Below are 14,641 nucleotides of genomic sequence, written 5' to 3' on the forward strand. Positions count from 1 at the left end.
CAGACAGTGGGCAAAGAATTGGCAAATTGAGAAAAAATGGGAGACAAATGTCAAATTGTCCATTTTGACCAGAAGAACTAAAAAGCTTATTACCGAAATGGTGAGTGAGCAGAGCTCTGAGACAGAGGGATCTGGGTGTCCAAGAGCATGTATGACAAAAGGCGAGTATACAGGTACGGCAAGTAATTAGGAAAGCTAATAGAATGTTATTGTTTATTGTGAGGGGAATTGAATATAAAAGTAGGGAGGTTATGCTTCAGTTATACAGGACATTGGTGAGACCACATCTGGGGCACTGTGTACAGTATTGCTCTCATTTAAGGAATGATGTCAATGTGTTGGAAGCAGTTCAGAGAAGGTTTACAACATTAATACCTATAATGGGTAGAGTTTTGATGAGGAAAGGTTGGACAGGCCGAGTTTGTATCTGCTGGAGTTTGGAAGAGAAAGAGGTATCCACTATCTCTACAGCCGCCTCTTTCAACACTCTGGGATGTAGAGCATCAGCTTTTGGGGATTTATTAACTTTCAACCACATTAATTTCTTCAGTACTACTTTTTCACTAATACGAATCTCTTTCATTTCCTCATGCCCACTAGTCCCTTGGTTCTCTCGTGTTTTGGGGATAATTTCTGTATCTTCCTCCGTGAGGACAGACACACATTGTTCAGTTTCTCTGCCATTTCCTTATTCCCCATTATAAACTCTCCTGTCTCTGCCTGGAATGGACCCACATTGGTCTTTGCTAATCTTTTCCTTTTCACATTCCTATAGGAGCTTTTCCAGTCGGTTTTTATGTTTCTCCCCAGCTTGCTCTCATATTCTATTTTCTCTTTATCAGTTTCTCGGTCCTCCTTTGCTGAATTCTAAAACAAGTTCCCAATCCTCAGGCTCACTACTACTTTGTAGTCTTTTTGAGTCTCTTCCTTTGATCTCATGGAATCTTTAAGTTTTCTTGTTAGCCACGGTTACATCACTTTTCCTGTTGGAATTTTGAGCCTTAAAGGAATCTGTATTTGTTGCATAAATGTGAAATGAAAGTCTCCAAAGTGCCAGAGGACCATAGGCTGCTCCTCCCTTTGAGAGATGACTGGTGTTGATTAATCTGAGGGTAACCATAGCTCAGGCCAGGGGCAATGTTGAGAAGGTGGAGCCTTCATGGGTAACCTCAGCAGGTACGGGAGTTGAACCCACTCTGTTGGGTGTTGTGCCGCATCACAAACCGGCCGTCCAGCCAACTGGTCCCCTGGTAAATATGCAATAATTCCTTAAACATCAGCAATTTCTTGTCTCCCTTCATACCGTTAAATGCAATTTCCCAGTCCACCTTAGACAACCTGCCCTGTTAAGTTTTCTTCTGTGAGAAACATCCAGATAAATTAAACAAAAGAAAAATTTAACCACCACAGCCCATCTTCATGGTTACATGGCATGTTTTCTGGAATTCTAAACAGAAATGAGAACTAAATATCTTGTAACTTTGAATCACCTCAACACTCTGTGATCCTTGTGAAATCTGAAACCAGGTATTCGTAACAAGGTTCAAAGAGCATCAGCCCACTGGAGGTAAAGTTGTGAGACCGGCCAGTCCAGCAGAAAGAAACCCTCCCCATTGACCAACTGTCAGAATGAACAAAATGCAGTCCTGGATTTAATTGAGAGCAGAAACAATAACAGCAGAATCGAACCCCTGTAATCACTTGTGAACTTGTTGGTGTCTCAGCCGGTGTGATTAATCACACAATCCCTTCTTGCCAGTGTGAACTCTCTGATGTTTCTGCAGGGTGGATGAATCCTTAAATCCCTTCCCACACTGAGAACAAATGAACGGCCTCTCCCCAGTGTGAACTCGCCGATGTACCCGCAGGTTGGATGAATCGTTAAATCCCTTTCCACACTGAGAGCAGCTGAACGGCTTCTCCCCAGTGTGAACTCGCTGATGCACCCGCAGATTGGATAAGTGAGTGAATCCCTTCTCACATTGAGAGCAGGTGAACGGTCTCTCCCCAGTGTGAACTCGCTGGTGTTTCAGTAGATTCGATGAATCATTGAATCCCTTCCCACACTCAGAGCAGGTGAATGGCCTCTCCCCGGTGTGAACTCGCTGGTGTCTCTGCAGGTTGGATGAATCATTGAATCCCTTCCCACACTGAGAGCAGATGAAGGGTCTCTCCCCAGTGTGAACTCGCTGGTGTGACTTCAGGCTGGATGACCGAATGAATCCTTTACCACACTGAGAGCAGGTGAACGGCCACTCCCCACTGTGAACCTGCTGGTGTATCAGCAGTTCGGATGACTGAACAAAAGCCTTCCCACACTGGGAGCAGGTGAACGGCTTCTCCCCAGTGTGAACTCGCTCATGTCTCAGTAGGTTGGATGAATTATTGAATCCCTGCCCACACTGAGAGCAGGCGAATGGTCTCTCTCCAGTGTGAACTCGCTGGTGTGTACGCAGGTGGGATGAATCACTGAATCCCTTCCCACACTGAGAGCAGGTGAACGGCCTCTGCCCAGTGTGAATTCGCTGATGTTTCTGCAGAGCAGATGAATGTCTGCATCTCTTCCCACACACAGAGCAGGTGAATGGTCTCTCCTCAGTGTGAATTCGCTGGTGTGACTGCAGACAGAATAACTGAGTGAATCCCTTTTCGCACACAGAGCAGGTAAACGGCCTCTCCCCAGTGTGACTGCGTCGATGAGCTTCCAGCGCAGATGGGACTTTGTACCTCTTCCCACAGTCCACACATTTCCATGGTTTTGCCATGTTTTGGGTCTCCTAGAGACTCTCCAGGTCAGACAATCAGTTGAAGCCTCGTCCACACACACAACACGTGTCCGGTCTCTCCCCGCTCTGAATGGTGCGGCGTTTTGTCAGCTGTGCAACTGTTTATAGCTCTTTCCACAGTCAGTGCACTGGAACACTCTCACTCAGACCTGTGTGTCTTGGTGTTTGTCCAGTCATAATGATATCTGAATTTTTTTGAGATAGACATTCAGGTCGCGATGAATCGAGAAACACTATCAGAACTTGATGTGATGTTTGCTTTGGTTTCCTGTCTGGAAATCCTCCTCTTCTGATATTCTGTAAATGGAACTGATAAAAGTCATGACTCTGTGCAGAATAGAAATCCAGTGCAGACAATTCTAGTTTCTATGGAACATTCTTTCCTCACTTATTCCCCAAAAGCTGTGAATCTCCATCCCACACACTTTCCCTCCATTCTCACTCTGCTGAAGGTGCTAATTGACAGATCTATGCTCACTGCTTTTGCCCTGGACACAGAGACCTGAAAATCTTCATGCAGGCTGCCAGATAGATATATGTCCATATTACTGGACTATAAATGTGTAATATACAACATACTTTGACAAAGAGTCACCCAGAGTCAAAACATTAGCTCCCTTCTCTCTCCACCGATGCTGTCAGACTCGCTGAGATTGTCCAGTATTTTCTGTTTTTTGTTTCAGATTCCAGCATCCAGTAATTTGCTTTTATCTATGTAAAAGACAAACTGGATTCACTTATGTTTCAAATGTTTTGAAGCCGACAGAACAGACAAACATTTCTCCTTCTAGATTCAAAGGCCGACGATATTCAGATCCCAGGGAATCAAGTATCTCTGTCAGATCTTAATGTGACGTTTGAGATTTCTGTCTGTAATTCCTCCTCTTCTAATACCCTGTAAAACAATTTACAAAAGTCATAATTGTCAGGACAGGATAGAAATTCAGAACAGACAATTCTAGTTTCTCTGGAACATTCTTTCCTCTCTCATTCCCCAAAAGGTGTAAATCTCCGTCCCCCACACTCTCCCTCCATTCTCACTCTGCTGTATCTAATATCCACCCTCCCAATTCTCCTGAAGGTACTGATTCAGGCTGATTGACAGATCCATGCCCACTGCTTCCTGTCTTGGACACAAGATCATAACAAATAGGAGCTGCAGTCGGCCATTCGAATAAATGTGTCAAGCTGAGGGAGCAAAGGATGTCAATGTATTTAAGAGAGAGAGAGACCTGGGCCAAGCTTTGCAGAGTCTGCACCCTCCCTGGATTCACTTCCTTTCCCTTCAGTTGCTGCAAGTGACCAATTGAAGGTGAGAATGAGAAAAGAAATGGAAAGGGGGAGAAAAGAAAGTGTTTTACTCACAGATGTTGGAGACAGGAGGAGGTTGGTCCATATGAACCTCAATCTTCATTCTGACAAAGCCCGCGCTCTGATTGGCTAGAGGAGCAGAGTCCTTCCGGTCCCAACTCTTTTCATTGGTCCATACGTCAGTTTGAAGGTCAGGTGTGGGTACTGCCGCGCACATGCGCATCTGCCCCTCTCGTTTGGACATGCGCAGTCCCGGGGCGGTGTGTGTGGGGAGATCGCCGAGCGGCTTCTCGCTCTGGCCGGAGTTTGTCTGGTTGGGGGGGGGGGGGGGGGGGGGGGAAACAATGGGTGGGGGCGAGGCTCCCGCGTGCCGGGCCTGCGCACTGGACCGTGGAGACGTCACAAGGACGCAGAATGATTCCTATTGGCTGATTCAGGCAGGGCTCCATTGTACGTCAGGACTGGGAAATTGGACACAGCTGCCTCCTCTCTGGAAGAAAATTAATGTTTTCCCTTTTTCCATTTCCTTTCTCATTCTGACCTTCAATTGGTGACTTGCAGCAACTGAAAGGAAAGGAAGTGAATCCAGGGAGGGTGCAGACTCTGCAAAGCTTGGCCCAGGTCTCTCTCTCTCTTAAATACATTGACATCCTTTGCTCCCTCAGCTTGACACATTTATTTGTCTGGCTAAAAGGATGGTCTCTTTCCTAATGTTCACAATTAAAGGGCTGGTTTCCCCAGGTGATGGCTGACATTTAAGGGGACAGTAAATTAATATCAGACAGAGACATGTCCAGTGTTTTTGGTACAGATTAGGTATACCATTTATAGTTTGTAATAAAGTTCATTTATTATCTCTAGTTTTATAACGTACTGTAGCTATGTTACATATTTCCAGCCATGCCGTCATTGCGACACAGAGGGAGTCCATTCAGTAACTCGAGTCCATGCTGATTCATGAAAGTGCAATCCAGTCATTCCCATTCCCCCTCTATATCCCAGTTTCCCTGCAAGCTAGTTTCCTTTTAGTCCGCATCCAATTTCATTTTAAAATTTTAAAATTATTCTTCTCCACTTTTACCACCGGCGCACAAAGAGATTTTCAGATGATGTCCACTCATTGTCGAAACTAAATTCTTTCTCACACAGATCCTCACTGTGATATACAGTATTATCAGGTGTTTTGTTGCACAGTGAATAATGCAGAGAGATGGATAAATGCACGGACTCGCCGCCTGCATTAAGATTTTTAGGTGTCTGTCTCCGGGATATGAGGCAGTGACCCTGTATCTGTGGATCAGCATGAATCACGCCTTCAGGAGAATTGGGAGGGTGAATACTAGGTACAGGAGAGTGTGAATGGAGGGAGAGGAATGGGAGAGGAAAAAATGTTCCACAGAAACCAGAACTGTCCATTCTGAATTTCTATCCAGTAGTGACTGTGATGAATTCTGTGAACTCCTTTTACAGGATATCAGGAGAGGATTTACAGGCAGGAAATTGAGCCAAATATCACGGCAAGATCTGACCGAGACACTTAATTCATGAGGACCTGAATATTATCAGCCTTTAAATGTAGGAGAAATGTTTGTTGTATATGGTTCAGAAGATCTTAAACATCAGTGTGACTGGAAAAGCTGCAAGACTCACACAGTTCGTCGTTGAACATGGAGAGACACGCGAACGTTGACACCATTGGGAAACCTTGGAAATGTGGGGAATGTGGGAAGAGATTCCTTTCCCCATCAAAGCTAGAAATACATCGGCGCAGTCACACTGGGGAGAGGCCGTTCACCTGCTTTGAGTGTGGGATCAGATTTGTTCATTCATCCAGCCTGCTGAATCATCAACGAGTTCACACCGGGAAGAGACCATACACCTGTGTGTGAACCGTACAGCTGCTCTCACTGCACAAAGAGTTTTAGGTGGCCATCTGACCTGCAGGAACACCAGCAAACACACACTGGGGAGAGGCCATTAACCTGCTCTGTCTGTGGAAAGGGATTCATTCAGTTTTCCAAACTGAAGATGCACCAACGAATTTGCCATTTGCCTGCTGTCTGTGTGGGAGGGAAGAATTCAGACATTCATCCACCCTGCAGTCACACCAACGTGTTCACACCGGAGAGAGGCCATTGACCTGCTTTGAGTGTGGGAAAGGGTTCAATGGTTCATCCAACCTGCACACACACTAGCGAGGTCACACTGGGGAGAGGCCGTTCACCTGCACTGAGTGTGGGAAGGGATTCACTCAGTTATCCCAGCTGCAGACACACCAGCGAGTTCACACTGGGGAGAGGCCGTTCACCTGCTCTCAGTGTGGGAAGGGATTCAATCAATCATCAAACCTACGGACACACCAGCGAGTTCACACTGAGGAGAGGCCATTCACCTGCACTGTGTGTGGGAAAGGATTCACTCGGTCATGCCACCTGCAGACACACCAACAAATTCACAAGTGATGTCAGGGGCTGGATTCTGCTGTTATTGCTGCTGTTAATCACATTCAGGACTGAACCATGTTCATTCTGACACTCGATGAAGTGGGAGGATCGGAGGGTTTCTTCTGCTGGACTGGCCGGTCTCACCACTTTGCTTCCAGTGGGCTGATTCCCTTTGAGCCTAGGGCGGCAGCCTTCCGGAGGGGACCAATCTTTCCCCTTCGGTTGCCGCACCGCAGATCACTCGGTCTGCTGTTCCAGTTCATTGGTTGTCTTGTTTGGTTTCGCTGTCAGCTTCTTGGGGTCTGTGGAAGAACTCCCGGAGCCTCATTCGCCTGATGAATTCCTCCGTGTCTGCCGTGAGACTGATGGGGTCCATTTTGGTGGTGGTGCAGAAATTGAGCCCTGTGCTGATTTTGTCTGGTTGAAGGGTGTAGTTCGACAAGTTGACAATAGATTTTCCTGGATTGTTTTCGACTGTGGTACTGGGGGAGGCTTGGTTGCTGCTGGTGGTAATGCCGAGTGTCTCAAGCTTCCTGTTCTTGGTGTGCATATAGGTGGCATAGTATCGTTGTCTCATCTGTTTGGCGGTGTTGCGCAGCTGGTCTGCTGCGTCCTGAGCAGAGGTTGAGAATATGGACTCGATCTTGGTTTCCAGGTTGCGGCGTCTGCTGGTAAGGTTGGCATCGTGGTCCTGCTGGTCCTGGCCGCAGATGGTGACATTGTCTAGGTACGGGAAAGTGGCCCACAGCCCATACCGGTCGACCATTCCGTCCATCTCCCTTTGGAAGACCGAGACCCCGTTGGTGACGCCGAACGGAACCCTAAGAAAATGGTAGAGGCGGCCATCTGCCTCGAAGGCAGTGCATGTGCTGTCCGCCTTATGGATGGGGAGCTGGTGGCAGGCGGATTTTAGGTCTACAGTTCAGAAGACCCGGTACTGTGCAATCTGATTGACCATATCAGATATGCGAGGGAGGGGTTACGCGTCGAGCTGCGTGTACCGATTGATGGTCTGGCTGTAGTCCACGACCATTCTGTGTTTCTCCCCCGTTTTCACCACTACCACGTGGGCTCTCCAGGGGCTGTTACTGGCCTCGATGATGCCTTCCCAAAGCAGCCGCTGGACCTCAGACCTGATGAAGGCCCTGTCCTGGGTGCTGAACCGTCTGCTCCTGGTGGCGATGGGTTTGCAATCTGGGGTTAGGTTTGCGAATAGGGAAGGTGGGTCGGCCTTTAGGGTCACGAGGCTGCACACAGTAAGGGGTGGTAGGGGCCCGCCGAATTTCAATGTTAGGCCCTGGAGGTTATACTGGAAGTCCAGGCCGAGTAGCAGGGCAGCGCAGAGGTTGGGGAAGACGTAGAGATGGAAGCCGCTGAACTCTAAGCCCTGGATAGTGAGCATGGCTATGCAGTACCCCCGGATCACCACGGAGTGGGTCCCGGAGGCCAGGGAGATTCTCTGATTGGCGGGGTGTGCCGCGAGGGAGCAGCCCCTTACCATATCGGGATGAATGAAGCTCTTGGTGCTCCCGGAGTCCAGCAGACAGGAGATCTCGTGCCCATCGATCTTGACGCGTGTGCAGGCGGTTGCTAGATTGTGCGGGCGAGACTAGTCAATTGTGACCAAGGCGAGTCGCGGCTGGTCGTCGCTGGTGTCAGACAATAGGGTGCCCGGGGGGCACGGGTCCTGGAACAATGGTGGCGCCCACGTGTTGTGGGGGAGACAAGATGGCGGCGCCTGACGATCCTGAGGGGGACAAGATGGCGGCACCCACAGGCCGCACGTGGCCTGGGGAGGGGAAGATGGTGGCGCCCATGGGCCACACGTAGCCTGGTCCGCAGGGGGGAGATGTCGGTGCCTACGTCCATACACCGGGGGGGGGGGGGGCTCGGAGCGATAGCGGCGACTGAGCGAGCCTGGCACACCACAGCAAAGTGCCCCTTTTTGCCGTAGGCCTTGCAAAGGGCGCTCCGGGCCGGGCAGCGTTGGCAGAGGTGTTTTGGCTGCCCACAGAAGTAACATCTGGGCCCACGGGGTTGGCTGGTTGGCGCGTGGCACAGGCGTAGGGTTGGCTGAGTGGGGTCCCCGGTGGGGCAGCCGTCTGCGGGGTCTACGATGCGTGGGAGGGGTGGGCCGCGCGGCCGGGCGTGTAGGCCTGGATATTGCGCGAGGCGACCGTCATCGATAGCGCCAGCTTTTTGGTTGCCGTGAGGTCGGGCGTGGCCCCCTCTAAAAGTCGCTGGCGGATGTGATCTGACACAATCCCCATAACTAAAGCGTCCCGCATGAGTAAATTCGAGTCGTGGCTGTGACAGCTTGACAGCCACAGCCACAGGGGAATTAGGGCAGGCCAGAAATCTTCTATTGACTCACCAGGGAGTTGATTACGAGTTGAGAAGACGTGCCTGGCGTAAAGCGTGTTAGTCCGCTGAGCGTAATTCTCAGTCGCGCCATGGCTTCATCATAGATCGGCGCGTCCTGGATAAGAGGAAATTCGCTGGAGATCAGCAGCATGTGGAGGATCTGGATCTTCTGAGCTTCCGGAATTGGGTCTGGTGCAGACCTGATGTAAGCTTCGAACAAGCTAGCCAGTGTTCAAAGTCATTTTTGGCGTTGCTTGATTGCGGATCCAGCTGCAGGCGATCCGGCTTGATGCGAAGGTCCATCTTCTAAAAACATTAGTGTCATAAATTGATGCACAATCAATTACACAAAGACGAGAGTTGAATACAACTGAGGGTTTATTACATGAAGATGTGTGGCCTCCTACAGCAGCTGGCGAAATGGCTGCTGTATGGTGGCACACATATTTATACTCCACCTACTGGGCGGAGCCAGCAGGCAGGGACTACCGGCGAACCTGAAGTACAGGGTCTTACCACACATCTCCTAATATATACAACAGTGGTGATAACCACAACCCCAGAGCGCAGGGGCCCGACTCAGGGTGAGATCGGTGATTGTGGCCATTTTGGACAGCTCCCTAACAAAGAGAAATCCCAGAATGCAGGCTCGCGTCCACCAGGTAACATGGTTGATCCCACAGGAAGTGGGGGACAAAAATCCTCCATCAAGATTATCACCTGGACTGTCAGGGGGGCTTCACGGCCCATTGAAAAGATTCTGAGTCTTCACCCACCTGAGAAGTTTGAAGGCCGACATAATCTTCCTCCAAGAGACACACCTGAGGGAGATGGACCGACTGTGGGACAGAAAGGGCTGTGTGGGACAGACCTACCATTCATGCTGAGGGATGAGGGCCAGGGGTGTAGCCATACTGATTAGCAAAAGGACGAGATTCACGGGAACAAGGCCCGTTACGGACTAAGGGGGGATTGTGGGTCATGGCCAGCGGTGTCCTAGAGGGGGAACCGGTAGTCGTGGTAAATGTGTCTGCGCCCAATTGGGACGACACGACCATAGTAGAAATCCCCGACATTGACACTCACCAACTGATTATGGGGGGGGACGACTTCAATTGTGTACCGCTGATGGACCGATCGAACCCCAGATTGGGGAAAAGGACGGGAATGGCTACGGAGCTGGGAACATTCATGGAGCAGATGGAAGTGGTAGACCCTTGGCCGTTCCTACACCCCGGTGAGAAGGAATTCTCATTTTTTTCGCCAGTCCACAAGGCATACTCAAGAATTGACTTCCTTGCAGTGGGGAAAGCAGTGCTTTCAGGAACAGTAAGAGTGGAATACTCCGCGATAGTAATCTCCGACCGCGCTCCACATTACGTGGGTGTGAGGTTGGAGGCGGGCCCTGCCCAGCGCCCCACATGGAGGTTGGACATGGACCTATTGGCCGATAAGGTCTTCTGCCAGAAAATATCACCGGCCATAGGCAGCTACTTTACAAATAACCAGAGCAAGGAGGTCTCACCTTCCACGTTCTGGGAGGCACTGAAGGCGGTGATTAGGGGAGCGATTATAGCCTACACGGCGCGTAGAGATGGGGAAAAGAGGGCAGCCAGGCAACAACTGATCGACTCCATTCTGGAGGTCGACAGAAAGTACTCCGAGACCCCGACTGTGGAGCTCTGACGGAGAGTTGAAAGCTACAGATGGACTTTAACCTGCTATCCACCAGGAAAGCAATGCACCAACTCTGCCAGACACGGGGGACCTTCTATCAACACGGGGAAAAGGCTGGCCGCCTACTGGCTCCCAGCTGAGAAAGCAGGCCGCCACGAGTTCAGGTAAAGGATAGCAGAGGCAGACCGGCAACAGAGAAAAAAGAGGTCAACACGGCTTTTGATACCTTCTACAAGGGCTGTCCACCTCCGAACCCCCCGACGGGGACATGGGGATTCTCTGGGAAGCCAGGGAGGAGATTGCAGAGCCTTTGTCCTTGATCTTTATGTCGTCTTTGTCGACAGGAATAGTGCCGGAAGACTGGAGGATAGCAAATGTTGTCCCCTTGTTCAAGAAGGGGAGTAGAGACAACCCTGGTAATTATAGACCTGTGAGCCTTACTTCGGTTGTGGGTAAAATGTTGGAAAAGGTTATAAGAGATAGGGTTTATAATCATCTTGAAAAGAACAAGTTGATTAGCGATAGTCAACACGGTTTTGTGAAGGGTAGGTCATGCCTCACAAACCTTATTGAGTTTTTTGAGAAGGTGACTAAACAGGTGGATGAGGGTAAAGCGGTTGATGTGGTGTATATGGATTTCAGTAAGGCGTTTGATAAGGTTCCCCACGGTAGGCTATTGCAGAAAATACGGAAGTATGGGATTGAAGGTGATTTAGCGGTTTGGATCAGTAATTGGCTAGCTGAACGAAGACAGAGGGTGGTGGTTGATGGCAAATGTTCATCCTGGAGTTCAGTTATTAGTGGTGTACCGCAAGGATCTGTTTTGGGGTCACTGCTGTTTGTCATGTTTATAAATGGCCTGGAAGAGGGTGTAGAAGGATGGGTTAGTAAATTTGCAGATGACACGAAGGTCGGTGGAGTTGTGGATAGTGCTGAAGGATGTTATAGGTTACAGAGGGACATAGATAAGCTGCAGAGCTGGGCTGAGAGGTGGCAGATGGAATTTAATGCAGAAAAGTGTGAGGTGGTTCACTTTGGAAGGAGTAACAGGAATGCAGAGTACTGGGCTAATGGCAAGATTCTTGGTAGTGTAGATGAACAGAGAGATCCCAGCATCCAGGTACATAAATCCCTGAAAGTTGCCACCCAGGTTAATAGGGCTGTTAAGAAGGCATATGGTGTGCTAGCCTTTATCAGTAGGGGGATTGAGTTTCGGAGCCACGAGGTCATGCTGCAGCTGTACAAAACTCTGGTGCGGCCGCACCTGGAGTACTGCGTGCAGTTCTGGTCACCACATTATAGGAAGGATGTGGAAGCTTTGGAAAGGGTTCAGAGGAGATTTACTAGGATGTTGCCTGGTATGGAGGGAAGGTCTTACGAGGAAAGGCTCAGGGAATTGAGGTTGTTTTCGTTAGAGAGGAGAAGGCTGAGAGGTGACTTAATAGAGACATATAAGATAGTCAGAGGGTTAGATAGGGTGGACAGTGAGAGTCTTTTTCCTCGGATGGTGATGACCAACACGAGGGGACATAGCTTTAAATTGAGGGGTGGTAGATATAGGACAGATGTCAGAGGCAGTTTCTTTACTCAGAGAGTAGAACAGTACAGCACAGAACAGGCCCTTCGGCCCTCGATGTTGTGCCGAGCAATGATCACCGTACTTAAACCCACGTAACCCGTATACCCGTAACCCAACAATCCCCCCATTAACCTTACACTACGGGCAATTTAGCATGGCCAATCCACCTTACCCGCACATCTTTAGACTGTGGGAGGAAACCGGAGCACCCGGAGGAAACCCACGCACACACAGGGAGGACGTGCAGACTCCACACAGACAGTGACCCAGCTGGGAATCGAACCTGGGACCCTGGAGCTGTGAAGCATTGATGCTAACCACCATGCTACCGTGAGGCCCTGTGAGTAGTAGGGGTGTGGAACGCCCTGCCTGCAACAGTAGTAGACTCGCCAACTTTAAGGGCATTTAAGTGGTCACTGGATAGACATATGGATGAAAGTGGAATAGTGTAGGTCAGATAGGCTTCAGATGGTTTCACAGGTCGGCGCAACATCGAGGGCCGAAGGGCCCGTACTGCGCTGTAATGTTCTATGTTCTATACTGCCTCTGCTGGACATTCTGCACCATCGCCAATGAGATTGATTCATTTATGCATGCCTATCTCACTGTGAAGTCAACACCACTCTGCCGCCACATCTGCTGGGTATCCTTGAATTTGGGGTCCCTTCTGCCACAAAGCCCCTTTTGTTCAAGTTCAAAGTGATTCACGTGGTTTGTGGGGGACAGAGTTGCAGTTGGAGGGGGAAAAGGATGTTCTCTGATCACTATACACCAAGGCTGGCCCAGACAGGGAGGGGCAACACTTGAGGGACTCTCAATTCTCCCCATTCCATAACTTCCTGATAGTTCATGGAGATCCCACGATAATAAGAACATAAGAACTAGGAGCAGGAGTAGGCCATCTGGCCCCTTGAGCCTGTTCCGCCATTCAATGAGATCATGGCTGATCTTTTGTGGACTCAGCTCCACTTTCCGGCCCGAACACCATAACCCTTAATCCCATCATTCTTCAAAAAACTATCTATCTTTACCTTAAAAACATGTAATGAAGGAGCTTCAACTGCTTCACTGGGCAAGGAATTCCATAGATTCACAACCCTTTGGGTGAAGAGGTTCCTCCTAAACTCAGTCCTAAATCTACTTCCCCTTATTTTGAGGCTATGTCCCCTAGTTCTGCTGTCACCCGCCAGTGGAAACAACCTGCCCGCATCTATCCTATCTATTCCCTTCATAATTTTAAATGTTTCTATAAAATCCCCCCTCATCCTTCTAAATTCCAACGAGTACAGTCCCAGTCTACTCAACCTCTCCTCATAATCCAACCCCTTCAGCTCTGGGATTAACCTAGTGAATCTCCTCTGCAAACCCTCCAGTGCCAGTACATCCTTTCTCAAGTAAGGAGACCAAAACTGAACACAATGCTCCAGATGTGGCCTCACTAACACCTTATACAATGGCAACATAACCTCCCTAGTCTTAAATTCCATCCCTCTAGCAATGAAGGACAAAATTCCATTTGCCTTCTTAATCACCTGTTGCACCTGTAAACCAACCTTCTGTGACTCATGCACTAGCACACCCAGGTCTCTCTGCGCAGCAGCATGCTTTAATATTTTATCATTTAAATAATAATCCCGTTTGCTGTTATTCCTACCAAAATGGATAACCTCACATTTGTCAACATTGTATTCCATCTGCCAGACCCTAGCCCATTCACTTAACCTATCGAAATCCCTCTGCAGACTTCCAGTATCCTCTGCACTTTTCCCTTTACCACTCATCTTAGTGTCATCTGCAAACTTGGACACATTGCCCTTGGTCCCCAACTCCAAATCATCTATGTAAATTGTGAACAATTGTGGGCCCAACACGGATCCCTGAGGGACACCACTAGCTACTGATTGCCAACCAGAGAAACACCCATTAATCCCCACTCTTTGCTTTCTATTAATTAACCAATCCTCTATCCATGCTACTACTTTACCCTTAATGCCATGCATCTTTATCTTATGCAGCAACCTTTTGTGTGGCACCTTGTCAAAGGCTTTCTGGAAATCCAGATATACCACATCCATCGGCTCCCCGTTATCTACTGCACTGGTAATGTCCTCAAAAAATTCCACTAAATTAGTTAGGCATGACCTGCCCTTTATGAACCCATGCTGCGTCTGCCCAATGGGACAATTTCTATCCAGATGCCTCGCTATTTCTTCCTTGATGATAGATTCCAGCATCTTCCCTGCTACTGAAGTTAAGCTCACTGGCCTATAATTTCCTGCTTTCTGCCTACCTCCTTTTTTAAACAGTGGTGTCACATTTGCTAATTTCCAATCCACCGGGACCACCCCAGAGTCTAGTGAATTTCGGTAAATTATCACTAGTGCATCTGCAATTTCCCTAGCCATCTCTTTTAGCACTCTGGGATGCATTCCATCAGGGCCAGGAGACTTGTCTACCTTTAGCCCCATTAGCTTGCCCAT

The 14,641-nt window shown here is 49.0% G+C and overlaps 1 protein-coding gene across 2 annotated transcripts in view; it reads right to left on the reverse strand.

The window, feature by feature from the left end:
- Positions 1–768: 768 nt before the first annotated feature.
- LOC119952179 (zinc finger protein 239-like) overlaps positions 769–14,641 on the reverse strand; it is a 52,636-nt gene continuing 38,763 nt past the window's right edge. The window contains exons 1-2 of one of the 2 annotated variants that reach the window (XM_038775782.1): positions 4,152–4,334; positions 769–3,681 (exon numbers count right to left, since the gene is read on the reverse strand). In XM_038775782.1, the coding sequence (XP_038631710.1) occupies positions 1,734–2,765 (1,032 nt within the window). In that variant the 5' untranslated portion in view covers positions 2,766–3,681; positions 4,152–4,334 and the 3' untranslated portion in view covers positions 769–1,733. Of the gene's footprint in view, positions 3,682–4,151; positions 4,335–14,641 lie in introns of those variants that run through there. The other variant, XM_038775783.1, reaches the window with a different exon arrangement.

Source organism: Scyliorhinus canicula, chromosome 17, assembly GCF_902713615.1.
Source record: "Scyliorhinus canicula chromosome 17, sScyCan1.1, whole genome shotgun sequence".
Classification (NCBI taxonomy): Eukaryota; Metazoa; Chordata; class Chondrichthyes; order Carcharhiniformes; family Scyliorhinidae; genus Scyliorhinus; species Scyliorhinus canicula.